The sequence below is a fragment of the Planococcus citri genome, chromosome 5 (genome assembly GCF_950023065.1).
Source record: "Planococcus citri chromosome 5, ihPlaCitr1.1, whole genome shotgun sequence".
NCBI classification, from domain to species: Eukaryota; Metazoa; Arthropoda; class Insecta; order Hemiptera; family Pseudococcidae; genus Planococcus; species Planococcus citri.
The window spans coordinates 25,456,880-25,483,592 of record NC_088681.1 but is presented as its reverse complement, the minus strand read 5'-3'; the positions used below and the strand labels follow the sequence as shown (position 1 = coordinate 25,483,592).

The following is a 26,713-nucleotide window of genomic DNA, read 5'->3' as shown; positions in this document are numbered from 1 at the left end:
ATGTGACATTTTACAATAAACAATCGGACGAGATGTGAACATTTCCATCCACACCAATTAAAATAAATCCTATAAATAATAAGATCATCAGTCGTATTATTCAGACTCTTCGGGTCAGGTGTGCTATGATGCCTTTAAATTTCCATTGTTAGACTCATGAAACACATCATCATTGTCGATAAAAGGATAGATAGTCCCATGCACGATATACGATATGTCTCATAGTCGGTAAGAACAGAACGAGAATGGCGTCTTCAGCCATTTGATTCATCAGAGCACTCTCCGCAGCAGTCCTCATCCGACGACACTTCTTCAAAACCCATCCAGTAAATAATCTTCATCTGATTTCTTTTGGAGTAACGTTGCTCAAATTCTTGAATCTGACGCTTATTGCCATGGAAACTCCATTCAATAACTTTCTTCAGGACAGACGGATATATGTACGTTTTCCACAAAAAGCGTTCTTCTGTCTTTCTTTTCATGATTTTTTTTATTTTACGGGACTTGAATTTTTCAATTTCTCTTCTATTCGATGAAAACTTCCAACGTAAGAGCTCGTCTAATAGAGAAAACGATAACTTTCTACTATAACTATTAACGTATCGTGCAACTATTCCAGTCATAAAAGAATGAAATAATTTATCAATTGGAAGCGAACGTCTGAATCGCTTCATGTTTTCTTCATCGCCGCAATAACACCACGAGGCAAATCGCTGCATATTCATTCTTTTCAAATAGCCGACCCAACCAGATCGACATTTTTCTAGAAAACTATTGGCTATATTTTCTTTAGCAGTGATTACTTCTCGAGGGGTAAGAACTCGATTTAAGAAATTATCGATTTCGGTAAACTTTTCATCACCATTTGGTCGGTAACAATCGCTGTAAGTGCAGTGAGCCCGCAAAAAAGTAAAAACAGCATTCCTCTTTTGAAATCGAGCTACTTCTCGGTTCGGAAACAACTCGTCTATAAACTGAGACAATTTCTCCCAATAATCAGTTTTCCACAGTTCTTTGGTGATTAGTAATTTGGATCGTAACAAACACTCCTTGAATTGTGTCTGTAAAGTTGGCTTCGAAGTGAATAACTCGAGGAATTTGTCAAATTCTTCACGACCGGAGTACAAAAACAAATCTCGAAAACGGTGCATAATTCCAGCTGGGGGACTCGACTCCATCGCTTCAATAAGTAAACTATCCTTGACTGCTACACGGTCAGTTTCGTTTAAACAATGATTAATCAATGAAATGAATACTTCCGGATGATTCAATGCTAAACATGGTCCAGCTTGTAGCAAAAATTTCTGTTTAAATTCAAGCGTTGCTCGAGATAAAACAGCTTTCATGAATTTACAACTACTGGAACTTTCATGCATTGGTCTGCCTTTTAAAAACATGTCCGCATATACCGTAATTTGACAATTTTTCACCTTGATCACGTACTCGATTAAATTCGGAGGTGCGGTGTCCAATAAATAAATTGAAAATTGTAAGCAGCTTTCTTCATCTGGATTTCGATGAATCCAGACTTGTTCAAGCAGATGTTCGTACTTGTCACATTCAATTGTTAATTTGACACGATGCCAAGTTGCCTTCGCTAGCTCGAATTCTCCCAAAGACAAAAAGTTGACGATAATGGTAACAGGGAGTTCAGAATACAAACGCTTGAGCTGGTTTTTATTCAATTTTGAAAATAAAATCGTCTGGTATCTTTTGTAATTATCGTTTCGAATTAAATTCATGGTCATTTCCACTTGATCGTTTTCATCGAAAAAATCCCAGAAGTATTCGTACACAGACCATTGGTATTTATTGCTCAAGCTCAAACACTGTTTCAACGAATTCAGCAGGTTAGTCAAAGCAAATTCATATTCAAAGTAGCTTGCATCGTACAAGCCATTGCCATTACGAGCAATAATCCATGTTTTACATTTTATCCAATAATATGTTAGTTGATGTTGGAAAAATCTGTTGTTTTCCACAGTTCTGATGAACTCTTCACTCAAAGAATCCAGAGGAAAATCCATTATATAATTTACTAAACAGTGTTTAGTTATTATTTCGAATACGAAATCGTCATCGTTCAAATGCCTCGAACGCGATAAAGCTTTCTCTATCGTTTTTTTGTCGTCAATGTGGCCTTTCGAGTCCCAAACCAGTCCGTAGAGATAAAAATACGAACCGTGATCGTATACACTGCTCCATCTCTGAATATCAGATCTCAGAAAACACAGTTCTTTTCTCATCTCAGCACAAAGTGCTTTCATTTTTTCTCTGGTGTGGTTTTGTACCATCAAATTATCGAATACTTCGTTCACATATCTAAAATAATCGAAGTTTACAAAGCATTGATTCGTGTAGTAATAATTTAACGTTTCTAAAGTTGCTGCAAGAGTAGCAATGTCTTCCAAACTTGGAATCAGTTGTTGGGCGTATGTATTTTTATCTTCCAAATCGATATGAGTAGTTTCCACTCCACAACAAGAAGTTCGATTCGGTTTCTGAAACAAAAATAATACACAATATAAAAATTGAAGTTGAGGTTGAGGTAATATAAATAAACCTAAATTAATAAAGAAAACACTATCTAACTTTCAAGTAGGTATTTCTGTCACCCTTGAGTAACAAAATTATACCTAGTTGTTTTTTTTTTCGTTTTTTTTTTCGGTTTTTCTCTTAGCCAGTTATAAAAAAGTCGTCAGCTTAGAACCATTTAGAAATTTTGATTGAAATTTATGCATAGTATCCAGCTGATATTGAATCTTACCCAAAAATGAATTTAACATTTTTTAAAAAATCTAGGAATTGAAAGTTTGCCCTTGGGAAATTAAAATCGGTTCTTGAAATGATTTTTCATTTGAAAAAAAAAATTATTACCCATAAAAACAATCTCATGAAATTGATTTTTCTCGATTCCTAATTATAACTATACATACTTTTCGTTTTTGCAATATTTTTGCCAGTTCTTCACAATTTCAGTCCTTCTGATAATTTTTTCCATTTCTAAATTATCGATTCATATAAAAATAAAATCGATACATACAAAAAAATTCGTCAATCAAAAAATCGAAGTAGGTAGGACTGATTTTTAAAGGCTGACTTTTTCGATTCTCGAAATAGAATTTAAATCGACATCTCTAGTATCAGCACGAAAAGTTGGATTTTAATTTACCAAGAAGAAAAATTCACGAGAAGCAATTTTTTTCAATTTTATTTCATTTTCAAAAACACGGCCTTGCCTCATTTTGGGTTCTGAAGGATACTTTTTGTATATTTATCTGAATTTCCTAGAATAAAATCCTAACTTAATCTTAAAAACTATTAAATTATGGTTTCGAATATTCTGGATTATTCACCTTTATTTGATGAGCCGAGGAATCATCTAACGCCGAGTCTGGAAATTCTTCTGGAGCAAAAAAATCACGTTCTATGGCGTTGAACCCTTGACGAAAATTCCTATCGTCTGACATGATGTATGGATCTGAAAAAAATCACTCATGTTAGTTGTATTGAATCAATCGTAAATTAATCTACGCAAAATAATGAAGTCTATCTTTCTACCCTCCCCCTCACCCCCTCCAAGTATTTGTTAAGCCGTAATATTCAGAAATCAATCAAGAATTTTACATCTCAAAAATTCTAATAATAGCGTCTTTTCGAAAAGGGGAATACTTTCCGGGTAAGTAAAATTATCAGTCCAAAAACCAACAAGGAAACCTCCCTGTCAACCAATCGTCAATTTCGTTCATTTGTTTATTGAAGCATTACGTAATGAGTAGGTACCTACTTTCAACTCTCATAACCCATAATACAATTCAGCTGCTCAAAGGATGAACTAATACTGAGGGTAAGCCTACTACAGAAAATTGCATAAATAGGTAGATAAAAAAATGGTATAGGTAACTTGCAGTCACCTATTAGAACTTCGAAAAATATCGTTTTTTCACTCACAATTTCACAAGCATTGGTTTCTGATAATTAATTTTAATAGAATTAGGTAGGTACTAGGTACATTACATTTTACTATCTGAATGAAGAATTTCAATTGTTTGAGACATATTTGCCAGAAAGACACACAGCTGTAAGAAAATATGAGTAGGTATAGGCTCTAAAAATACTCACTTAGGTAACCTAAATTTTTCATTTAAAAAAAAACAACAACGACAATAAATAAACAAACATATGCATCTCTGAAAATTTTTCATTTCGGTTTCATTAATAGGTAGGTACCTCAATATAATTTCGTTTTGAAGTCCATAGACTATAGCAAAGTTACTTGAAGTATACTATGCGACTACTGAACATTTAACATTTTCACCATCAGATGACATTTTTGTGTGAAAATTTACCACCCCAAGGCCCCGCCAAGTACTTAAACATATTTACCTGTAGCCTGGCAATCAATTGTACATAGAATTAAATTTTAGAAACTTTCGATCCAACGATGCACAACATTCAAGAAATATAATTTTCAACAATCAAAATATCAACACTTTGCAACAGCGTTAGCAAAACACATAAACACAACTGCAGTAGGTATACGCTGAAATCACAAATGCAACATTGAGGTTGCAACTTTTGGAACTAAAAATACTGATAAGAGTGATAACAACTGAAATAGGGGTCTAATGCATTGGATTATATGGGAAAATGTCGAATTATTGCATTTTTTTATAACTGAAAGAAGTAAAGACTTTTTTAAATGTAAGTATCTTTAGTAGAATTTCACGCTCTTTCATAAAATGTCAACAGAAAAATTCTACGTGCAATAATTTCGGAGATATTGAATTTCAAAGTTTGTGATACAGTGATTACTGAGTAATCACATGACGAAGAAATAGAATTTCAACACTCTTTGAAATTAAATATCTCCGAAATTATTGCACGTAGAATTTTTCTGTTGACATTTTATGAAAGAGCGTGAAATTCTACTAAAGATGCTTACATTTAAATAAGTCTTTACTTCTTTCAGTTATAAAATAATGCAATAATTCGAAATTTTCCCATATAATCCAATACATCAGACCCCTATTTCAACTGTTATCACTAATAGCGACACTAGCGCTGCACCATGGGTTGCAGCCTCAATTGCAACTAATGAACTAAAAACTAGTAAACTAAATTGCATCATGCATGCCAAGAGCCTTATTCTCTCGTCTAGACTCTAGACACTAGACAGCGAGCATCTGCGCCTCGTGGTGATATTTTCAACTGTTGAGTAAGGGAAGTAAAGGGGAAGTAGGGATTGCACCATGTATGGAAGCTGTTGAAGATGTTGCCTATTTTTAAGGCGTAAAAAAACTGTTCGAACACAAACGATTTTCAGGGATAATACAGTTTTTGAGAAATCCTTGCTTCGTACAAGATGTTTGAATTCGACTTGATGAATTCAATACTCACTAAAATGCCACCTCTCTCCTAAAAAGTCATACCAGCATATGTCTATAAGTAGGTAGGCCTACATGTAATTCCCGAAAAAATATTCAACACTCAACACTGTAATGAAATGATCAAAAACGTAAATTATCATTGCAACTATTTTTGAATTATATTATTCAGATTCATTTCAATTTTTTTTTTGTACCTACATGGAGCTAGATATTCCTCATTCACGAAATTGATAGAAGATAATACCTACTTACGAAGAGTTATGGGTAGGGTTTTTGCACACGGGAAGTTCATTTCTGGTATTTTTTTTCATTTTTGGGTCCAATAATACAAAATTGTTCAAATATCGAAGTGTTTTCGAAATGAAATATAAAGTTTTCACGTTGAAAATTCAATTATGGAGTAAAACGGATGAAAATTTTGTTATCAGCCATGTATAATAGTAACAATCGACTTCTCATGAATGGAAAATTTGTGATAATTTTCCGCTATGGGTTTAGACATCATTACTTCAACTGAATGAGCCGGAGGTATTATTGTTTTACTTTAGAGATCGCTTTCGATATCGAGTGGGAAAAAGTGCACTTTCAAAGAAAGAATTTTTTCAAAAAAATTGCCTTACAATTCCGAGGACAAAATAGTGACTGTTGCACCGCCGAAAATTTTATAAAATTTTACTTTTAGAAAAAATAAAAAACAAAATTTTCGTAGATTGATCGAAGAAAATGTGTGGCAATCGTCGCAACACCACCTGTAAAAACAGTTCAGCCTATTCGCCGATTGAAAATTCGATTGGTGAACTTTAAAATGAACTTTTTAATGTTTATTCAAGCTTGAAAATTTTCGAAGGAGTGTTTTTTGGAAATTTTGTGGTTTCTGTCCACCTCCCCTTGTAAAAATAGCTGTAGGTATGTGCCATTTAACAATAAACAAGCCGCCGAAATGTGAATATTTCGATCCACCGGCATTTAAAATATATTACATATAACATTGTATTTTTATGGTGAGTAAAAAATGCAGGAGCAATATAAATTCTATAAATTTAATAAGAAACATTCGTATTAGTCAGACTCTTCGGTCATGCTATGATGGATTTCATTGTCAAACTCATCAAACACATCAAACTCGATGTCAGTAAAATAATACATACTTAGTAGGTACCTATACATAATTCTTACATATACCAGTTGTAGTTACGAATACGACGATGGCGCCTTCCACTATCTGATTCATCACTAGTATGACCAAAGTACTCTGGGCAGCAGTAGTTCTCTTCCAAAAAACCCATCCAGTGAATAATCTTCATCATATCCGTTTTAGAGTAACGTTGCTCAAATTCTCGAATCTGACGTTTATCACCTTGGAAACCCCATTCAATAACTTTCTCCAAGACAGACGGATATATGCTCGTCTTCTTCAACTTTTTTTCTTTTACCTCTCCTTTTATAATTTTGTTTATTTTACGAGACTTGAATTTTTTAATTTTTCTTCTTTTCGACGAAAATTTCCAACGTAAGAGTTCGTCTAACGAAGAAAACGATAACTTTGTATCTCTACTATTAACGTATCGTGCAACTATTTCATTCATAAGGGGATGAAATAATTTATCAATTGGAAGCGAACGTCTGAATCCCTTTACGTTTTCTTCATCGTCGCAATAACACCACGTAGCAAATCTCTGCATATTCATTCTTTTCAAAGATCTGACGAAACCAGATCGACATGTTTCTAGAAAACGATTGGCTATATTTTCTTTGGCAGTGATTACTTCTCGAGGGGTAAGGACTTGATTCAAGAGATTATCAATTTCGGTAAACTTTTCATCACCATTTGGTCGATAACAATCGCGGTAAGTGCAGTGAATCTGCAAAAAAGTAAAAACAGCATTCCTCTTTCGATATCGAGCTACTTCACGGTTCGGATACAACTTGTCTATAAATTGAGACAATTTTTCCGAAATATCAACTTTCCACAGTGCTTTGGTGATTAGTAATTTAGATCGTAACAAACACTCCTTGAATTGTGCTTGTAAAGTTGGTTTCAAAGTAAATAACTCGAGGAAATTGTTAAATTCTTCAAGTCTCGAGTAAAAAAATAAATCTCGAAAACGGTGCATAATTCCAGCTGGTGGACTCGACTCCATTGCACCAATAAGTAAATGTTCCCTGACTGTCACACTGTCAGTTTCGTTCAGACAATGATTAGTCAATGAAATGAACGCGTCCGGATGGTTCAATGCTAAACATGGTCCAGCTTGAAGCAAAAATTTCCGTTTGAATTCGGGCGTTGCTCGAGATAAAACAGCATTCAGAAATTTACACCTACTGGAACTATCAAGCATAGGTCTGCCTTTCAAAAATTTGTCTGTAATTTGAAAATTTTTCACGTTTATCATGTACTCGATTAAATTCTGAGGTGCAGTGTCCCATAAATAAATCGTAAATCGGATGCGGCTTCCTTCATCTGGTTTTTGATCATTCCAGATTTGTTTAAGTAGAAGGTCGAATTTCTCTCCTTCAATCGTGAATTTTATACGATTCCAAGTCGCCATCGCTGTCATGAATTCTCCCAAAGACAAAAAGTTGACAAAAATGTTAAGAGGGGCTTCAGAATACAAACGCTTGAGCTGGTTTTTATTCAATTTTGAAAATATAATCTTCTGGTATCTTTTGTAATTATCGTTCCGAATTAAATTCATGGTCATTTCGACTTGATCGTTTTCATCGAAAAAATCCCAGAAGTACTCGTACGCAGAAAATTGATATTGATAATCAATGCTGAAACCCCGTTTCAACGAACGAAGCACGTCAGACAAAGCAAATTCATACTGATAGTAGTTTGCGTCCGATCTATCAAGAGTAATCCTTGTTTTACATTTTATCCAATAATATGTTAGTTGATGTTCGCGAAATCTTTTTTCTTCCACGGTTCTGATGAACTTTTCACTCAATGAATCCAGAGGAAAATCCATTATATAATTCACTAAACAGTATTTAGTTATTATTTCGAATACGAAATCGTCATCATTCAAATGTCTCGAACGCGATAAAGCTTTCTCTATCGTTTTCTTGTCGTCAATGTGGCCATTCGAGTCCCAAATCAGTCCATAGAGATAAAAGTACGAACCGTATTCGTATACATTGCTCAATTTCCGAATATCAGAACTAAGAGAACGCACTTGTTTTTCCATCTCAGCACAAAGTGCTTTCATTTTTTCTTTGATGCGGTTTTGTACCATCAAACTATCGAATACTGCGTTCACATACTTAAAGTGATCGAAGTTTACAAAGCATTGATTCGTGTAGTAATAATTCAACGTTTCTAAAGTTGCTGTAAGAGTAGCCATGTCTTCTAAACTTGGAATCAGTTGTTGGACGTATGTATTTTTATCTTCCAAATCGATATGAGCAGTGTCCATCCCATAACAAGAAGTTCGATTCAGTATCTGAAACAAAAATAATACATCAGTACATATAAAAATGGAAGTTGAGGTAATAAACCTGAATTAAAAAATAAAACACTAGATACATACTTTCAAGTAGGCATTTTTTCCACCCTGTAGTTACCTATAAAATTACAGTTTTTTTTTGTTTTTTTTCTAGCCAGTTTGGTACCTAGAACAAAAGTCGTCAGCTTAGAAACATTTTGAAATTTTGATTAAAATTGAAGTATCCAGCTCATATTGAATCTTACCCAAAAATGAATTTAAAATTTAAAAAAATCGAGGAATTAAAGGTTGCCCTCGGGAAACAAGATCACGTAGGTAGTGACGTCCTGATGTTGATGTTTTGTATTGTGTAAAATCAGTTCTTGAAATGATTTTTCAATTTAAAAAAAAAATTGGTCATTAAAAAAATTATTTCCCATAAATTCAATCCTATGAAATTAATAGAGTCGATTTTTCTCGATTCCTATACTTACATAGGTCCTACTTTTCGTTTTCGCAATATTTTTGTCAGTTCTTTGCTATGTATCTTATTATAGGTACTAGGTAGTCCTTCTGATAATTTTTTCCAATTCTAAAATATTCTTGACAATAATTGTTACCTATTATTTTATATTTTTCGCAAAAAATCGAGGGAATCGATTCTTGTTCAAATAAAATCGATACAAACAAGAAAATCGTCAATCATAAAAGTTGACTTTTTCGAGTCTCGAAACAGAATTTAAATCGACACTTCTTGTATCACGAGAATAGGATTTTAATTTATCAAGAAGAGTTCACGAGGAGCAATTTTTTTCAATTTTATCTCATTTGCAAAAACATAGCCAGTATTTTTGATTTGACACCATTTTGTCCATGTTCTACGAATAATAAAAAACTGAGATTTTTTATCACGACGGTGTATTTTGGCTCATTTTGGGTTCTTGCAGGATAGTTTTAGAATAATTAATCTTAATTTTCGTAGAATAAAATCCTAACTTAATTATAAAAACTATTAAATGATAGTTGAGTATTCTGGATTATTCACCTTTACTTGATGAGCTGGGGAATTATCTAACGCCGAGTCTGGAAATTCTTCTGGAACAAAAAAATCACGTCCTATGGCGTTAAACCCGTGAAAGAAATTCCTATCGTCTGACATGATGTATGAATCTGAAAAAAATCATTCATCTTATAGTAGTATTGAATCAATCGTAAATTAATCTACATTATTTTTACACAAAATAATAAGTCTATCTTTCCCCCCCTTCCCCTTCAAGCACTTGTAAAGTCGTAATATTCAGAAATCAATCAAGAATAATTTTATATCTCAAAAATTCTAATAATAAAGTTTTGTCGAAAAGGGATATACTTTTCGTGTAAGTAAAATTATTAAACCGAAAACCAACAAGGAAATCCCTCAGTCAATCAATCGTCAATTTCGTTCATTTGTTTATTGAAGCATTAAGCAATCGATTACCTACTTTTAACTCCCATAATACAATTCAGCTGCTCAAAGGAGGAATTGAGGGTAAGCTTACTACAGAAAATTGCATAAATAGGTACATAGGTACATTACATACATACATACGTATAGATGAAAAAATCGTATAACCTGCCGTTACTTAGTATAAAACTTCGAAAAATATCGTTTTTTCAATCACAAATTCACACCTACCTATTACTTTTACTTTCTGGTAATTAATGTTCAATAGAAATTACATCATTTTTTTACGATTTAAATGAAGAATATTAATTGTTTGAGACATATGTATGTATTTCTTGAGAGAAAGACGTATACTTAAACATAGCGTAAATTATGACTTTTGAAGGAAACAAAGTTACCTGTAGCCTGACAATCAATTGTACATAGAATTAAATTTTAGAAACTTCCGATCCAACGATGCACAATATTCAAGAATTATAATTTTCAACAGTCAAAATATCAACACTTTGCAACAGCGTTAGCAAAACACAACAGTAGCAAGTAGCCACGCTGAAATCACAAATGCAAGTACCTAATGCAACTAAATTGAAAATTGCATCATGCATCGTGCCGAGCATCTGCGCCACGTGGTGATAGTTTTAAGTATAAAAGATGTTGAAGATGTTGCCTACTTTCAAGGCGTAAAAAAACTGTTCGAACACAGCGATTTTCAAAGATGGTACAGTTTTTGAGAAATCCTTGCTTCGTACCTACCAGATGTTGAATTAAATGCTCACTAAAATGCTCACCTCTCTTCTACAAAGTCATATGTATCATGTGAGTAAGTAGGGCTACTTAAGAATTCTCGAAAAATTATTCAACACTCAACACAGTAATGAAATGATCAACATTATAAATTATCATTGCAATTATTTTTGAATTATATTATTCAAATTTATTTCAATTTATATTAATCCAATTTATTTTTTGTACATGGAGCAAGATACCAAATCTTAATTTCTCGTAGAAGATGAAGATAGCACTTTAGCTTTTTTCCTGAGCTTTGGACGCGCTTGGAGACATGACCTACGAAGAGTTATGGCCTATGGGTAGAGTTTTTGCACATCGGAAGTACATTTCTGGTATTTTTTTGGATCCAATGATACAAAATTTTTCAAATATCGAATTGTTTTCGAAATGAAATATAAAGTTTCCACGTTAAAATTCAATATGGAGTAAAATGGATGACAATTTTGTAATCAGCGATGTTTAATTAGTAACAATCAACCTCTCATCGTGAATGGAAGATTCATGATAATTTTCCACTTTGGGGTTAAACTTCAACTGAATGAACCTGAGGTGTTATTGATTGTTCTACTTTGGAGATCGCTTTCGACATCAAGTGGGAACAAGCGTACCTACTTCAAAAGCAACACATTTTTTCAAAAAAATTGCCTTACAATTCCGAGGACAAAATGGTAACTGTTACACCGCTGAAAATTTTATAAAATTTCATTTTTAGAAGAAATAAAAAACGAAATTTTTGAAGAAAATGTTTCGGCAATCGTCTCAACACTTTTTGGAAAACTATAGATCACCCTGTTCGCCGATTGAAAATTCGGTTGGTGAATTTTAAAATGAACTTTTTAATATTTAGGCCTATTGAAACTTGAAAATTTTCGAAAAAGACGTGTTTTTTTGAAAATTTTGTGGTTACTGTCCACCTCCCTCCCAGAAGAATATCTTCGTAACATTTTTGTTAGAGTCCCATAATGAATGAAAGTTCGAGCATTGATTCGCAAACTTCCTAAAATGAAGAAAAAAAACTAGGTAATGGTAAAAGTTTATATTGGACTAAAAACAAAACAAAAAAACTTATAAAAATAGCCGTAGATATGTGACCTTTTACAATAGACAATCAGACGAGATGTGAATATTTCGATGCACACCAATTAAAATAAATTCTATAAATAATAAGATCATCAGTCGTACTAGTCAGACTCTTCGGGCAGTTCGGGCATGCTACGATGGCTTTCAATTTTCATTGTTAAACTCACGAAACACATCATCATTGTTGGTAAAAGGATAGTGCCATGCAAAATGTGTCTCATAGTCGGTAAGAACAGAACGAGCACGGCGCCTTGCACCATCTGCTTCATCAGAGCACTCTCCGCAGCAATCCATATCCTCCGTCGACACTTCACGAAAATTCATCCAGTGAATAATCTTCATCATATCTGTTTTTGAGTAACGTTGCTCAAATTCTCGAATCTGACGCCTATCGCCATGGAAACCCCATTCAATAACTTTCTTCAGGACAGACGGATATGCGTACGTCTTCCACAAAAAGCGTTCTTCTACCTTTCTTTTCATGATTTCTTTTATTTTACGAGACTTGAATTTTTCAATTTCTCTTCTATTCGATGAAAACTTCCAACGTAAGAGTTCGTCTAATGAAGAAAACGATAACTTTGCACCTCTACTATAACTATTAACGTATCGTCCAACTATTTCAGTCATAAGACGATGAAATAATTTATCAATTTGAAGCGAATGTCTGAATATCTTTATGTTTTCTTCATCGCCGCAATAGCACCACGAGGCAAATCGCTGCATATTCATTCTTTCCAAATAGCTGACCCAACCAGATCGACATTTTTCTAGAAAACTATTGGCTATATTTTCTTTGGCAGTGATTACTTCTTGAGGTGTAAGAACTTGATTTAAGAAGTTATCAATTTCGGTAAACTTTTCATCGCCATTCCGTCGGTAACAATCGTAGTAAGTGCAGTGAATCTGCAAAAAAGTATAAACAGCATTCGTCTTTTGATATCGAGCTACTTCACGGTTCGGATACAACTCGTCTATAAATTGAGTCAATTTTTCCCAAATATCAACTTTCCACAGTGCTTTGGTGATTAGTAATTTAGATCGTAACAAACACTCCTTGAATTGTGTCTGTAAAGTTGGTTTCAAAGTGAATAACTCGAGGAATTCGTTAAATTCTTCACGACTCGAGTAAAATAAATCGCGAAAACGGTGCATAATTCCAGCTGGTGGACTCGACTCCATTGCTTCAATAAGTAAATTTTCCTTGACTGTCACACGGTCAGTTTCGTTCAAACAATGATTAATCAGTGAAGCGAACACGTCCGGATGATTCAATGCTAAACATGGCCCAGCTTGTAGCAAAAATTTCTGTTTGAATTCGAGTGTTGCTCGAGATAAAACGGTTTTCAGAAATTCAAAATTACAGGAATTTTCAATCAGTGGGTTTCCTTTTAAAAACTTGTCCGCAATTTGACAATTTTTCACCTCGATCAGGTACTCGATTAAATTCAGAGGTGCGGTGTTCCATGAATAAACTGAAAATTGCAAACGGATTCCTTCATCTATTTGTAATTTTTTATTCTTCCAGATATGTTCAAGCAGAAGTTCGTACTTCTCACATTCAATCGTCAATTTGATACGATCCCAAGTCGCTTTCGCTAGTTCGAGTTCTTCCAAAGATAAAAAGTTGGCAATAATGTTAAGAGGTGCTGCAGAATACAAACGCTTGAGCTGATTTTTATTCAATTTTGAAAATATAATCTTCAGGTATCTTTTGTAATTATCGTTTCGAATTAAATTCATGGTCATCTCCACTTGATCGTTTTCATTGAAAAAATCCCAGAAGTATTCGTACGCAGACCATTGATATTGACTGCTAAAAGCCCGTTTCACCGAATTCAGCACATACTGATAGTGGCCTTCGTCGTATCTATCAAGAGTACATTTTATCCAGTAATATGTTAGTTGATGTTCGGAAAATCTTCTATCTCCCACTGTTCTGATGAACTCATCACTCAAAGAATCCAGAGGAAAAGACATTATATAATCCACTAAACAGTATTTAGTTATTATTTCGAATACGAAATCGTCATCATTCAAATGCCTCGAACGCGGTAAAGCTTTCTGTATCGTTTTTATTTCGTCAATGTGACCATTCGAGTCCCAAACCAGTCCGTAGAGATAAAAAAATGAATAATAATCGTATACACTGCTGAATCTCTGAATATCAGATCGGAGAGAACGCACTTCTTTTTCCATCTTAGCACAAAGTGCTTTCATTTTTTCTTTGATGGGGTTTGGTACCATCAAATTATCGATTACTTCGTTCGCATGTTTAAGATAATCGAAGTTTACAACGAAGCGTTGACCCGTGTACGTGTAGTGATGATTTAACGTTTCTACAGTTGCTGCAAAATTAGCCATGTCTTCTAAACTTGGAATGAGTTGTGGGACGTATGTATTTTTATCTTCCAGATCGATACGAGCAGTTTCCACTCTATTACAAGAAGTCCCATGCAGCTTCTGAAACAAAAATATGACACAATATAAAAATTAATGTTGAGTTAATAAACCTAAATTAATAAAGAAAACACTACATACGAGACTTTCAAGTGGGCATTTTTGCCACCATTGAGTTACAAAATTACAGATTTTTTTTCAGCCAATTACAAAAAAAGTCTTCTGCTTAAAAACATTTTGAAATTTTGATTGAAATTCAAATATTCATCTCATATTGAATTTTGAATCTTTATCTTACTCAAAAATTAATTTAAAAAAAAAATATAGGGAAAAGGTTGCTCTAGTGACGTCCGAATGTTGATGTTTTATATACAGGGTGTATGTCTGGTCAGTGATGACAAAATTTGATTTGTTCATTTTCCAAAGTACATACTACCCATTCCCAAGGTGAAAAATACGTTTTCCGCAATTTTTTTCAAAGCTTGATTGCCCCTTAACAATTGAAGATAGGCAACTTGTCCATATAACGGGGTTTTCAAGTCGTACCGGTTATATCTAAATCTGAAGTTTTGACATCCACTCACCAGACACCCTGTATTATTTATAAAATCAGTTCCTAAAACGATTTTTTAATTTTTTGAAAAAAATTGATCAATAAACAAATTATTTCCCATAAAATCAACCTCACGAAATTAATGAAATCGATTTTTCTCGATTCCTAGGCATTAGGTTACATAATTTTCCTTTTTTGCAATATTTTTCCTAGTTCTTCACAATTTTAGTCCTTCGCTGATAATTTTTTCCTTTTCTAATTATTCTGAACAATATTGTAACTTATTATTTTTCGCAAAAAATCAAGGTAAGTAGATAGTTTCTTGTAAAAATAAAATTGATACATTAAAAAAAAATTCGTTAATCGAAAAATCGAAGAAAAACTGATTTTTGAAAGTTGACTTTTTCGATTCTTGAAATAGAATTTAAATCGACACCCCAGTATCAAGTATCACGAAAAGTTGGATCTTAATTTACCAACAAGAAAAATTCAAGAAGAGCAATTGTTTTCAATTTTATTCTATTTGCGAAAATATGCCCAATATTTTTGATTTGACACCGTATTGTTGTTCCTTCATCCTATTCTACGAATAAAAAACTGAGATTTCTCGTCACGACAGATGGCCAACATTTTGACTCATTTTGGGTTTTTGGAGAATACTTTTGGTATATTACTTATTCTAAATTTTTGTATAGAATAAAATCCTAACTTAATCTTGAAAACTATTAAATGGTAGTTTCGAGTATTCTGGACTATTCACCTTTATTTGATAAGCTGAGGTATCATTTAACGCTGAATCTGGTAATTCATCTGGAGCAAAAAAATCACGTTCTAAAGGCGCGTTGAACCCTTGACGAAAATTCCTATCGTTTGACATGATGTATGAATCTGAAAAAAATCATTCAGTGTAAGTTAGATTGAATAAATCGTGGATTATTAATCCACATATGTACGTACACAAAATAATGAAGTCTATCTTTCTCCCCCATCTCCCTCCCAGAACTCGTGAAGTCGTAATATTCAGAAATCAATCTACAATTTATACCTCAAAAATTTGAATAGTCAAGTATACTTTTCGCTTCCCTAAGTAAAATTATCAGCCCGAAAGGTGAAAATTAAGAAGGAAACGCCTCGGTCAATCATTCGTCAATTTAGTTTATTATTATTTTTTTTTATTAAAGCAATGAGTACATAGGTACATATTTCAACTCCCATAAAACAATTCAGCTGCTCAAAGGAAGAACAGTGAACTGATAGTGAGGGTAAGCCTGCTATAGGTACAAAAAATTGCACAAATAATATTGTAGATAAAAAAACGCATAACCTATAGGTAGTTACCGATTACTTCGAAAAATATAAATTTTTGCCAATCACAAATTCACAAGCATTGGTTTCTTATTAATATCATCTAACCTTAAATGAAGAATTTTAATTGTTTAAGACATACCTATTTGTGAGAAAGACAAATAAGTAAGAATAAAAAAGTAGGTATAACAGCATTTTTAGAGCTCTTTTCATTAAAAACTAAAAATAAAGAACAATAAACAAACACATGCATCTCAGGGAATTATTTTTTTTACTGCGGTTTCATAATACGTCACTTGTAAGTATAATTCTGTTTTGAAACCCATAGACCGGGCAATATTATGCAACCACTGAGAGTGAAAACTTTCACCATCGGATGAAATTTTAATATAAAAATTTACTACAACCCCAAGGCCCAACTATAAGTACTTAAACATAGCGAATTAATTATGATTTTTGAAGGAAACAAAATTACCTGTAGCTTAGCAATCAATTGAAGAATTAAATTTTAGAAACTTCCGATCCAACGAGGCAACGAAGCACGACATTCAAGAACTGTAATCTTCAGTATTCAAAATTTTCAAAATATCAACACTTCGCAACAACGTAGGTAAGCAAAACGCAACTGTAGCAAGCAGAAATCACAAATACTACTAAAGAAGATAAACAACAAAACAAGTAACAATACAACAAAATAAAGAGAAAGGGATTCCCTCCTGGCTCCTAAGAGCAGTCTGACTCGATTGTCTGTTGAGATGCACCCGCCAGACGCATTCCATTCAATTTCTAGTGTGCATCTGCGCCACATAGTGGTAGTACAACGTTGATTGCAATTGCACCATAATGCATCGCAATCCTTCGCTATAACTACGTAGTAAATATTTTGGAAACTGTTGAAGATGTTGCCTAAGTCCAAGGCGTAAAAATAACATTATTAGAGCTGCACTGGGCTCGCTTTTTTTTCAACTAGGCTTTAAATTTTTTTGTACCCAAGTCATATCTAAAGAACAGAATCCTTTCTTTTTTTTTCTGAAAAAATGTTTAAAAACTGTAATGAAAGAAATTTTTGTAGATTTGTTCCAAGAAAATATGCGGTAACCCGTCGCAAAACCTTTTTGCAAAACTAGATTACTTACTCCATTTGCCACGCGATTGAAAATTCTGCAAGTGAATTTTAAAATGCATTTTTTCCTGGTTATTGAAACTTGAAAATTTCGAATGTTTGTTTTTCGGTAATATTTGTGATTTCTGATCAACTCTCTCTCTGAAAAATATATTTGCGTAATGAATGAGCGTTCGAGTCTTGACTCGCAAATTTAGCCTAAAATAAAGAAAAAAACTGATGGAAAGAGTTCATATTATAATATGTACAAATACAAAATCAATCAAATCAAAAACCTTGTAAAAATAGGTATAAATATGTGCTAGTCAACGATAAACAACTGGACGAAATGTGAACCTTTCAATCCACACATATTAAATAATATTATCACATTGTACATATCTTAAAGTTAGATAAAAAATGTAAGCATGGTATAAATTCTATAAATTAATATTAATAAGAATCAGTAAAAAATGTAAACATGGTATAAATTCTATAAATTAATATTAATAAGAATCAGTCGAACTCTAGTCAGACTCTTCACTCATGCTATGATGATTTTCATAGTCAGAGTGAACCCCATCAAACTCACTATCGCTATCGGTATAGTCAGTGTCTAATTCATCGTCAGTAAGAATAGGACGATGGCGACTTCCACCATCTGATTCATCGCTGGTATGATGGTAGTACTCTCCGCAGTCGGTGGTCTCTTCTGACAAATGCAGCCAGTGAATAATCTTCATCATATCTCTTTTTGAGTAACGTTGCTTAAATTTTCGAATCTGACGACTATCGCTGTGGAAAACCCATTCAATAATTTCCTCCGCGATAGACGGATATGTCCCCTTTTTCCACAAATAGTCCTTCTCTCTCTTTCTCTTCATGATTATGTTTAATTCACGCGACTTGAATTTTTTTATTTCACTTCTGTTCGATGAAAATTTCCAACGTAAGATTTCGTCTAATGATGAAAACGATAACTCTACATCTCTGCCATTAACGTGTCGTTCAACTATTTCGCTCAAAAGAGCTTGAAATAATTCATCAATTGGAAGCGAACGTCTGAATCCCTCTATCTTTTCTTCATCACCGCAGTAACACCACTCGGCAAATCTCTGCACATTCATTCTTTTCAAAGATCTAAAATAACCACCCAGAAAACTATTGGCTATATTTTCCTTGGCAGTGATTACTTCTTGAGGTGTAAGAACTTGATTTAAGAGATTATCAATTTCGGTAAACTTTTCATCGCCATTTGGTCGGTAACAATCACGATAAGTGCTGCAGTGAGTCTGCAAAAAAGTAAAAACAACATTCCTTTTTTGATACCTAGCTACTTCTAGGGTCGGAAACAACTCGTCTATAAATTGAAACAATTTTTCCCAATTACCAACTTTCCAAAGTACTTTGGTGATTAGTAATTCAGATCGTAACAAACACTCCTTGAATTGTGTCTGTAAAGTTGGTTTCAAAGTGAATAACTCGAGGAATTCGTTAAATTCTTCACGACTCGAGTAAAATAAATCTCGAAAACGGTGCATAATTCCAGCTGGTGGACTCGACTCCATCGCTTCAATAAGTAAATTTTCTCTGACTGTCAAGCTGTCAATTTCGTTCAAACAGTGATTAATCAGTGAAATGAACACATCCGGATGATTCAATATTAAACATGGACCAGCTTGCAGCAAAAATTTCTGTTTGAATTCGAGAGTTGTTCGAGACAAAACAGATTTTAGAAATTTACACCTACTGGAACTTTCAAGCATTGGTTCTCCTTTTAAAAGTTTGTCCGTAATTTGACAATTTTTCACATTTATCAGGTACTCAATTAGATTTGAGGGTGCTGTGTTCCATGAATAAATTGAAAATTGCAAACGGTCTTCTTCATCTAATTTTGGATTCTCCCAGGTTCGTTCAAGTAGTACTTCGTATTTTTCACATTCGATGGTCACCTTGATACGATCCCAAGTCGCTTTCGCTAGCTCGAGTTCTCCCAAAGATAAAAAGTTGACAATAATGGTAAGAGGGGCTTCAGAATATAAACGATTGAGCTGATTTTTATTCAATTTCGAGAATAAAATCTTCTGGTATTTTCTGTAATTATCGTTTCGAATTAAATTCCTGGTCATTTCCACTTGATCGTTTTCATTGAAAAAATTCCAGAAGTATTCGTACGCAGACCATTGATATTTACTGCTGATAGCCAGTTTCAACGAACGAAGCACATCAGTTAAAGCCAATTCATACTGATAGTACCTTGTGCTGTATCTATCAAGAGTATTCCTTGTTTTACATTTTATCCAGTAATATGTTAGTTCATGTTCGGAAAATTGTCGTTCTTCCACAGTTCTGATGAATTCTTTACTCAATGAATCCAGAGGAAAATCCATTATATAATTAACTAAACAGTGTTTAGTCATTTTTTCGAATACGAAATCGGCATCATTCAAATGTCTCGAACTCGATAAAGCTTTCTCTGTCGTTTTTTTTTCGTTAATGTGGCCACTCGAGTCCCAAACCAATCCGTAGAGATAAAAATACGAACACGAATCGTAATCGTATACACGGCTCCATTTCTGAATTTCAGATCTAAGAAACCATAGTTCTTTTTTCATCTGAGCACAAAGTGCTTCGATTTTTTTCGTGATGCGATTTGGTACCATCAATTTATCGATTACTTTGTTCACATATTTAAGATGATCGAAGTTTGCGATACATTGAGTCGTGTAGTAATAATTTAACGTTTCTAAAGTTGCTACAAGAGTAGCCATGTCTTCTAAACGTGGAATGAATTGTTGGACGTATGTATTTTTATCTTCCAAATCGATACGAGCTGTTTCCACTCTATTACAAGAAGTCCCATCCAGCTCCTGAAACAGAAATAATACTTACACAATATAAAAATTGAAGCTGAGCTAAATTGAATAATAAAAAAAAAAATTAAATTAAAATCTAGAAATCAAAGGTAAAGTAAAGTTGCTCTTGAGAAACAGGATCATCGTACGTAGTGACGTCCTGTTGTCATTATTTTGTAAATAAAATCAGTTCTTGAAAGGATTTTTCAAATTAAAAAAAAAATTGCTTTCCATAAAAACAATCTTATGAAATGATAATGGAAATCAAGTTTTATTGATTCCTATATAGGTACCTACGTTTCGTCTTCGCAATATTTTTGCCAATTTTTCACAATTTTAGTCCTCATAATTTTTTCCATTTATGAGTAAATAATTCTGAACAATGTTTACTTATTGTTTTTTTACAAAAAATCGAGATGACCGATTCTTGTAAAAATACAAGTAAAATCGATCGATAATACCACAAAAAATTGAGAAAAAACTCGATTAAATAGAATTCAAACAGACGCCCCTAGTATCACGAAAATTTTGATTTTAATTTAGTAAAGAAGGAAATGGAAAATATACGAGGATCAATGTTTTTCAGTTGTATTTTTACATGCAAAAACATGGCCAGTATTTTTGATTTGACACCATTTTGTCCCTGTTCTACGAATAATGATAATAAACTGAGATTTCTCATTACGACTGCTGGCGAACATTTTGGGTTCTTGGAGGATACTTTTCGTAAATATATTCTGAATTTTCGTAGCAAAACATTCCAGCTTCATCTTATAAAAACTATTACATGATAGTTTCGAGTATTCTAGATTATTCACCTTTATTTGATGAGCTGAGGAATCATTCAACACCGAATCTGGTAATTCATCTGGAGCCAAACAATCACGTTCTATGGCGTTGAACATTTGACGAAGATTCTCATCGTCTGACATGATGTATGAATCTGAAAAAAAATCATTCATGTCAGTTCGATTGAATCAATCGTAAATTAGTTATCTACACAAAATAAGGAAGTATACTTACCTGGGTATTTTCAGAGCCTAAATTTTTCATTAAAAAATACCTAGTGATAAAAAACAACAACAAACAAACACACATTTTTGGGAATTTCATAATACTTCACTATAGATATATTTTGTATAATAATTTCATTTTGAAGCCCACAGACAAGTCAAAATTACTTGAAGTAGCGACTACCGGATACTTTCGTCTTTCACCATCGAACGAAATTATTATATAAGCATACGTTCATGAGTTTGTTTACATTACGTTTTACGCGTGTATGTTTCCTGAATTCCTGACTACATGCAAAAATGGTGTAAAAATTTACTACTCTAATGCTCAACTACTGAATTGAAGGAAACAAAATTACCTGTAGCTTAACAGTAGCACGAGCACGAAGAATTAAATTTGAGAAAATTCCGATCAACTCAAACACAAACACAACATTTAAGAATTCGGACTTCCACGTTCCCCAGAGGGCGATACCGTCGCGCATTCTGATTGGCTGTTGATATTTCTGTGCTCTGGTTGTTTACATTTCAAAACGGGACTTTTTATCACAAACTTCGGCGATTTCATTCTCGTATTAATTTTCAACGATATTTCATTAATTTCGTAAATTTCGTGGTGTTTTTTTTAGTGTTTTTGATTAATATATGACTTCTAGTATCGTTATATGTTGTGAATAATGAATATTACCTCGAGTTACAGTGTTTTAGTGAGCTTAGAAGGATGAAACAAAGTTGCACGATTAAATGAATTTAAAGTTCTTTGCAAGTGTTATTTTAATTCACCACAACATTTACTCGATAGCACGATCGCAAAGCAATTCTCTATGCGTAAATTTAGTTTTATTCAATGTGAAATAATGGAAATATAACATCGAATTTGAAATCGCCGAAGTTTGTGATAAAAAGTCCCGTTTTGATAAGCACCTAAGAGCACAGAATATCACTGACCAATCACGTACCACGAATGCTAGCGCGCTCTGGGGAACGTGGAGGTCCGAATTATCAACACTCTGCAACAATGTAAGCTATGCGTGCGATACACAACAATAACAAACAGAACAGGAGGAGTGAGGACTAAGGAACTAAATACCAGGTATGGAAATACGCCATTTTCGGTTATAGATTTCGTAATTTTGACGGTGATGTGATTTTTTCATTTCAGTTGTATAATGAAATGGAATCAAAAAAATGGTGGGAAAATGTTTATTTCGTGTATTAAAATGAATATGAAGTAAAAAAATAACGTAAATTGGCGGTATTATTAATAAATTGAGTCCTTAAAATTTTTTTTCTATAACCAAAGATGGCGTATTTCCATACCTGGTATTTAGTTCCTTAGTGAGGACGAGAGAGGAGACTCGAGACAGCAGTATGCCCTCGCTCTGCGCATGCGTTTGGACTTGAGTTTTCTGTTAGTGTGTTTCTGTCTTTCAGTCTTTCTTACCTTTTCTAGTTCAGGTTTATAAAATAGTTGTTACTTGTTTGGTGTTCTTGAATTTAAAAAAAAGTGCTGCTTTTCACAAAAAAATAAAAAAAATTCTGAATACCTAAGCATGCAAAATGTTTCGCTAATAAAAAATTGAAATTAAATAGACGAAATGGTATTTTTGAAACCATCTCCTTCCCTGAAAAGCTTAGAAGTTAGAATGTCCTCCAAGGGTAACCAAGAGCAGTGAAAAAGCGAAAAAATTTTAATTGACACGTAAAATGGTAAGTAACCCCCCCCCCCCGCCTTATAAAAAGAAGTACGTAGTGAAGTGTTTGAAAAATGTTTTGCCGAAAGTCCTAGTTGAGTCCAGAAAGTCCTGCTTTCTCATTTTGAAATTTTATTTGGTCAAGATTAAGACAGTTTGAAAAATTAGATGAGGGTAGGAGCAGGGATCTTAAAACTTAAAAAATGAATAGGTATCCTAACACAAAGTGATGAAATATAATATAAAACATACATAACAATATTAGGCAGGTAGACCGGGCAAATAGCAGTTTTAAAAATGAAAAAATTGGCACATCAATTTTTTCTTCGGGAATGTGTTCAGATGGACCCCCTGAACTACCAAAAAAAACCCGACCCTCCTACCCCTGGAGCTAATTTTTTTAGGGGGCTAAAACCGGTTGCGATTCACGTTTCTTGCGTTTTACTCCGTAAATATTAGGTTTACGATAAAAACTACCATGACAAAAAATGCTCCCCTTCAAATTCTCGATAATTTGATACTACTCTCGATACCCATCCCTCAAGGGGGTGCCTAAAAAAAGGGGTGGAAAGAGTAGGTGTTTCAAAAAAATGTAAGTCCAGTAAATCAATCAAAATTACCACTTAATATTATTCGTTTTCGCTCAATTTTTTTTTACAGTGTCTACACACCCAACTACTAATCAAACCACCATTGATTGGTCTTCAACCCTCCCAGGGGTTTGGTGGGGAGTGCTTGATTTTTCAAGTAACACACAACTGAATCATGTATTCGAAAAACGAATCTGGACGTGCGATATATCGAAGAGTATGTTTTCGAGGTCGCTGAATACGAATATGAACTTATTTTCTGGGTCTAACCCCTCAAAGTCCCTCTGTGCCCCAAAAAGGGGGTCAAAATTTTGAAATATCGCGATAAGTCGAGTGTATATCGAATGATATGTCTTCAAAGTCGCTGAGTACGAATATGGTATTATTTTTTGCCCCCAACCCCGCAAAGCTCCTGACTGCCCCAAAAAAGTCCAAAATTTTGAAAAATCGCGAAAAGTCGAGTGATATATCGAATGGTATGTTTTCGAGGTCGCTGAGTACGAATATGAACTTATTTTTTGAGTCCAACCCCTCGAAGCCCCCCTGTGCCCCAAAAAGAGGGTCGAAATTTTGAAATATCGCGATAAGTCGAGTGTATATCGAATGATATGTCTTCAAAGTCGCTGAGTACGAATATGGTATTATTTTTTGCCCCCAACCCCGCAAAGCTCCTGACTGCCCCAAAAAAGTCCAAAATTTTGAAAATTTCTGAAAAGTTGAGTGACATATTGAATTGTATGTTTTCAAAGTAGCTGAGTACGAATATGAACTGTTTTTCTGCTAACGATTCTTCAAAACCCCCTTACGCTCCCCTGAATAGGAAAAAATTTTGTCAAGTTGCCAGAAATCGTGTAATATTATGTCGAATATTATATTTTCAAGATCGTTGATAACAAGACCATGGACTCATTTTCAATATATCACTCATTTTACTCTTTACACTTCCCACCAATTAGTGATGTTAAAATGCGCGCATATTCATTTGCCTGCGCGCAAGGTGAGCATTTGCGCGCAAATTCCACAAATGGGCGTTATTTGCTTCTATTTGTGATTTTCAACATGAAAAGTTGTCCAAAATACGAAAAAACATGAAAAATAGGGTAATAAAAGCAGGACAATTTCTCATATTTTATTTTAAAGGAAAGGGAGATGTTCAATATTATTACAATCGATTTTTTCACTACGTACTTCAAAAAACATTTTGATTTTTTGTTCAATTCAAAATTTTAAAATGTTTAGATTTTTCCTCCCTAATTTATCATTACTAGAGTAAAAATTTTTAGAAATTGAAATTTCCAAAATAAGGGAAGAATAAGTGGGAAATTGAAAAATGTTTGATTCAGAATATGAAAATACGAGCCATTTTTTCAAAACTACCTCAATATTTTTCAGAAAGGGGGGGGGGGGGGCAAATTTTTGTTTTATGATTAAAAAATAGTAAAAAAGACAAAGCAAGACAATTTCTCGAATTTTATTTGTATGGAAGGGGGAGGGGTTCAATCTTATTTTTTCACTACTTCAAAAAGCATTTCGATTTTTTTTCAAATCAAAATTTTCAGATGCTTTGATGTCTCCCCCCTCCCCCTGAAATTTATCATCACTTGGTAGAAAATTTTTAGACATTCATATTTTCAACAAAAAAAAGAAGAAGACGACGACGAAGAAGAAATAATAAATGAAAATAGCAAAAATTTTTAGTTGAGTATAATATAAAAAGACAAGCCATTTTCTCCCAAAAATACTTCAATTTTCTTCAGAAGGAAGTCTCAAAAGTTTTGTTTCATGATTTAAAAATAGAACAAGTGAGTAGGCTACAAATTCGATATACTGTATCACTCGACTTATCGCGATATTTCAAAATTTTGACCCTCTTTTTGGGGCACAGGGGGGCTTCGAGGGGTTGGACTCAAAAAATAAGTTCATATTCGTACTCAGCGACCTCGAAAACATACCATTCGATATATCACTCGACTTTTCGCGATTTTTCAAAATTTTGACCCCCTTTTTGGGGCACAGAGGGACTTTGAGGGGTTAGACCCAGAAAATAAGTTCATATTCGTATTCAGCGACCTCGAAAACATACTCTTCGATATATCGCACGTCCAGATTCGTTTTTCGAATACATGATTCAGTTGTGTGTTACTTGAAAAATCAAGCACCCCCCACCAAACCCCTGGGAGGGTTGAAGACCAATCAATGGTGGTTTGATTAGTAGTTGGGTGTGTAGACACTGTAAAAAAAAATTGAGCGAAAACGAATAATATTAAGTGGTAATTTTGATTGATTTACTGGACTTACATTTTTTTGAAACACCTACTCTTTCCACCCCTTTTTTTAGGCACCCCCTTGAGGGATGGGTATCGAGAGTAGTATCAAATTATCGAGAATTTGAAGGGGAGCATTTTTTGTCATGGTAGTTTTTATCGTAAACCTAATATTTACGGAGTAAAACGCAAGAAACGTGAATCGCAACCGGTTTTAGCCCCCTAAAAAAATTAGCTCCAGGGGTAGGAGGGTCGGGTTTTTTTTGGTAGTTCAGGGGGTCCATCTGAACACATTCCCGAAGAAAAAATTGATGTGCCAATTTTTTCCTTTTCACCCTCGCTTTTTTACGTTATTTTCCCGCTCTAAGGTATAAGATGTATAAAAAAAGATTTAAATAAAAAATATTTTCAAAACTTTCATAAAAATAAACCATTATGACATACTTATTATACCTTTATAATTATGGGCTGTTAGTCCTTCACACGAAAAACGAGCGTTTGATGTCACATGCTGTTCAAAAAATGTTGCCTCATACTTACTTCGATTTTTTCATAAGTTTGTAAAATTGAGAGTTCACCGGCATCGCACCGATTTTTTTTACCGAAGGGCCTGATTTTCTTACTCAAGGTAACAGCTCAAAAAACGAAAAGATGTTTTTTACCTTACCTACTTAAATAAGGTAGGTAGGTAGGTATGTACCTACATACAGGGTGCCCAGAAATATCGAGCACCTCAAATCAATTTTTTCATTAAAAATATAGGTTGGCAATGTGAAATAGATGCATATGATTGGTAGAATGTTATCTCT

General features: G+C 33.7%; 4 protein-coding genes across 5 annotated transcripts; all 4 read right to left on the bottom strand.

Annotated features, from left to right (window-relative positions):
- Positions 1-3,478, bottom strand: LOC135848875 (uncharacterized). Its single transcript, XM_065368949.1, has 2 exons — positions 3,357-3,478; positions 1-2,501 (listed from the first exon to the last, which is right to left on the bottom strand). The coding sequence occupies exons 1-2, from the start codon at positions 3,468-3,470 to the stop codon at positions 255-257; spliced, it is 2,361 nt and encodes a 786-aa protein (XP_065225021.1). The 5' UTR covers positions 3,471-3,478; the 3' UTR covers positions 1-254.
- A 2,908-nt stretch (positions 3,479-6,386) lies between these two features.
- LOC135848215 (uncharacterized) lies at positions 6,387-10,812 on the bottom strand. The gene is made up of 4 exons (XM_065368046.1): positions 10,658-10,812; positions 9,861-9,985; positions 8,921-9,002; positions 6,387-8,833 (listed from the first exon to the last, which is right to left on the bottom strand). The coding sequence occupies exon 4, from the start codon at positions 8,804-8,806 to the stop codon at positions 6,563-6,565; it is 2,244 nt and encodes a 747-aa protein (XP_065224118.1). The 5' UTR covers positions 8,807-8,833; positions 8,921-9,002; positions 9,861-9,985; positions 10,658-10,812; the 3' UTR covers positions 6,387-6,562.
- A 1,257-nt stretch (positions 10,813-12,069) lies between these two features.
- LOC135846319 (uncharacterized) lies at positions 12,070-22,357 on the bottom strand. Of its 2 annotated transcripts, XM_065365346.1 has the most exons (5): positions 22,045-22,357; positions 21,716-21,869; positions 16,862-17,011; positions 15,842-15,969; positions 12,070-14,591 (listed from the first exon to the last, which is right to left on the bottom strand). In XM_065365346.1, the coding sequence occupies exons 4-5, from the start codon at positions 15,956-15,958 to the stop codon at positions 12,273-12,275; spliced, it is 2,436 nt and encodes an 811-aa protein (XP_065221418.1). In that variant the 5' UTR covers positions 15,959-15,969; positions 16,862-17,011; positions 21,716-21,869; positions 22,045-22,357; the 3' UTR covers positions 12,070-12,272. The 2 variants fall into 2 exon arrangements, with proteins under 2 accessions (XP_065221418.1, XP_065221419.1); XM_065365347.1 differs by lacking the exon at positions 16,862-17,011.
- Positions 17,732-21,709, bottom strand: LOC135846318 (uncharacterized). The gene is made up of 3 exons (XM_065365345.1): positions 21,367-21,709; positions 21,162-21,286; positions 17,732-20,358 (listed from the first exon to the last, which is right to left on the bottom strand). The coding sequence occupies exons 2-3, from the start codon at positions 21,273-21,275 to the stop codon at positions 18,016-18,018; spliced, it is 2,457 nt and encodes an 818-aa protein (XP_065221417.1). The 5' UTR covers positions 21,276-21,286; positions 21,367-21,709; the 3' UTR covers positions 17,732-18,015.
- Positions 22,358-26,713: the final 4,356 nt, after the last annotated feature.

Bases quoted from the DNA above. Each gene is read 5' to 3' on its own strand.
- LOC135848215 (XM_065368046.1), bottom strand. From the start codon at position 8,806: ATGGACACTGCTCATATCGATTTGGAAGATAAAAATACATACGTCCAA.
- LOC135846318 (XM_065365345.1), bottom strand. From the start codon at position 21,275: ATGTCAGACGATGAGAATCTTCGTCAAATGTTCAACGCCATAGAACGT. The intron at 20,359-21,161 runs GTGAATAATCTA...TTTCTGTTTCAG, and splicing joins CCTCAGCTCATCAAATAAAG to GAGCTGGATGGGACTTCTTG.
- LOC135848875 (XM_065368949.1), bottom strand. From the start codon at position 3,470: ATGTCAGACGATAGGAATTTTCGTCAAGGGTTCAACGCCATAGAACGT. The intron at 2,502-3,356 runs GTGAATAATCCA...TTTTTGTTTCAG, and splicing joins CCTCGGCTCATCAAATAAAG to AAACCGAATCGAACTTCTTG.
- LOC135846319 (XM_065365346.1), bottom strand. From the start codon at position 15,958: ATGTCAAACGATAGGAATTTTCGTCAAGGGTTCAACGCGCCTTTAGAA. The intron at 14,592-15,841 runs GTGAATAGTCCA...TTTTTGTTTCAG, and splicing joins CCTCAGCTTATCAAATAAAG to AAGCTGCATGGGACTTCTTG.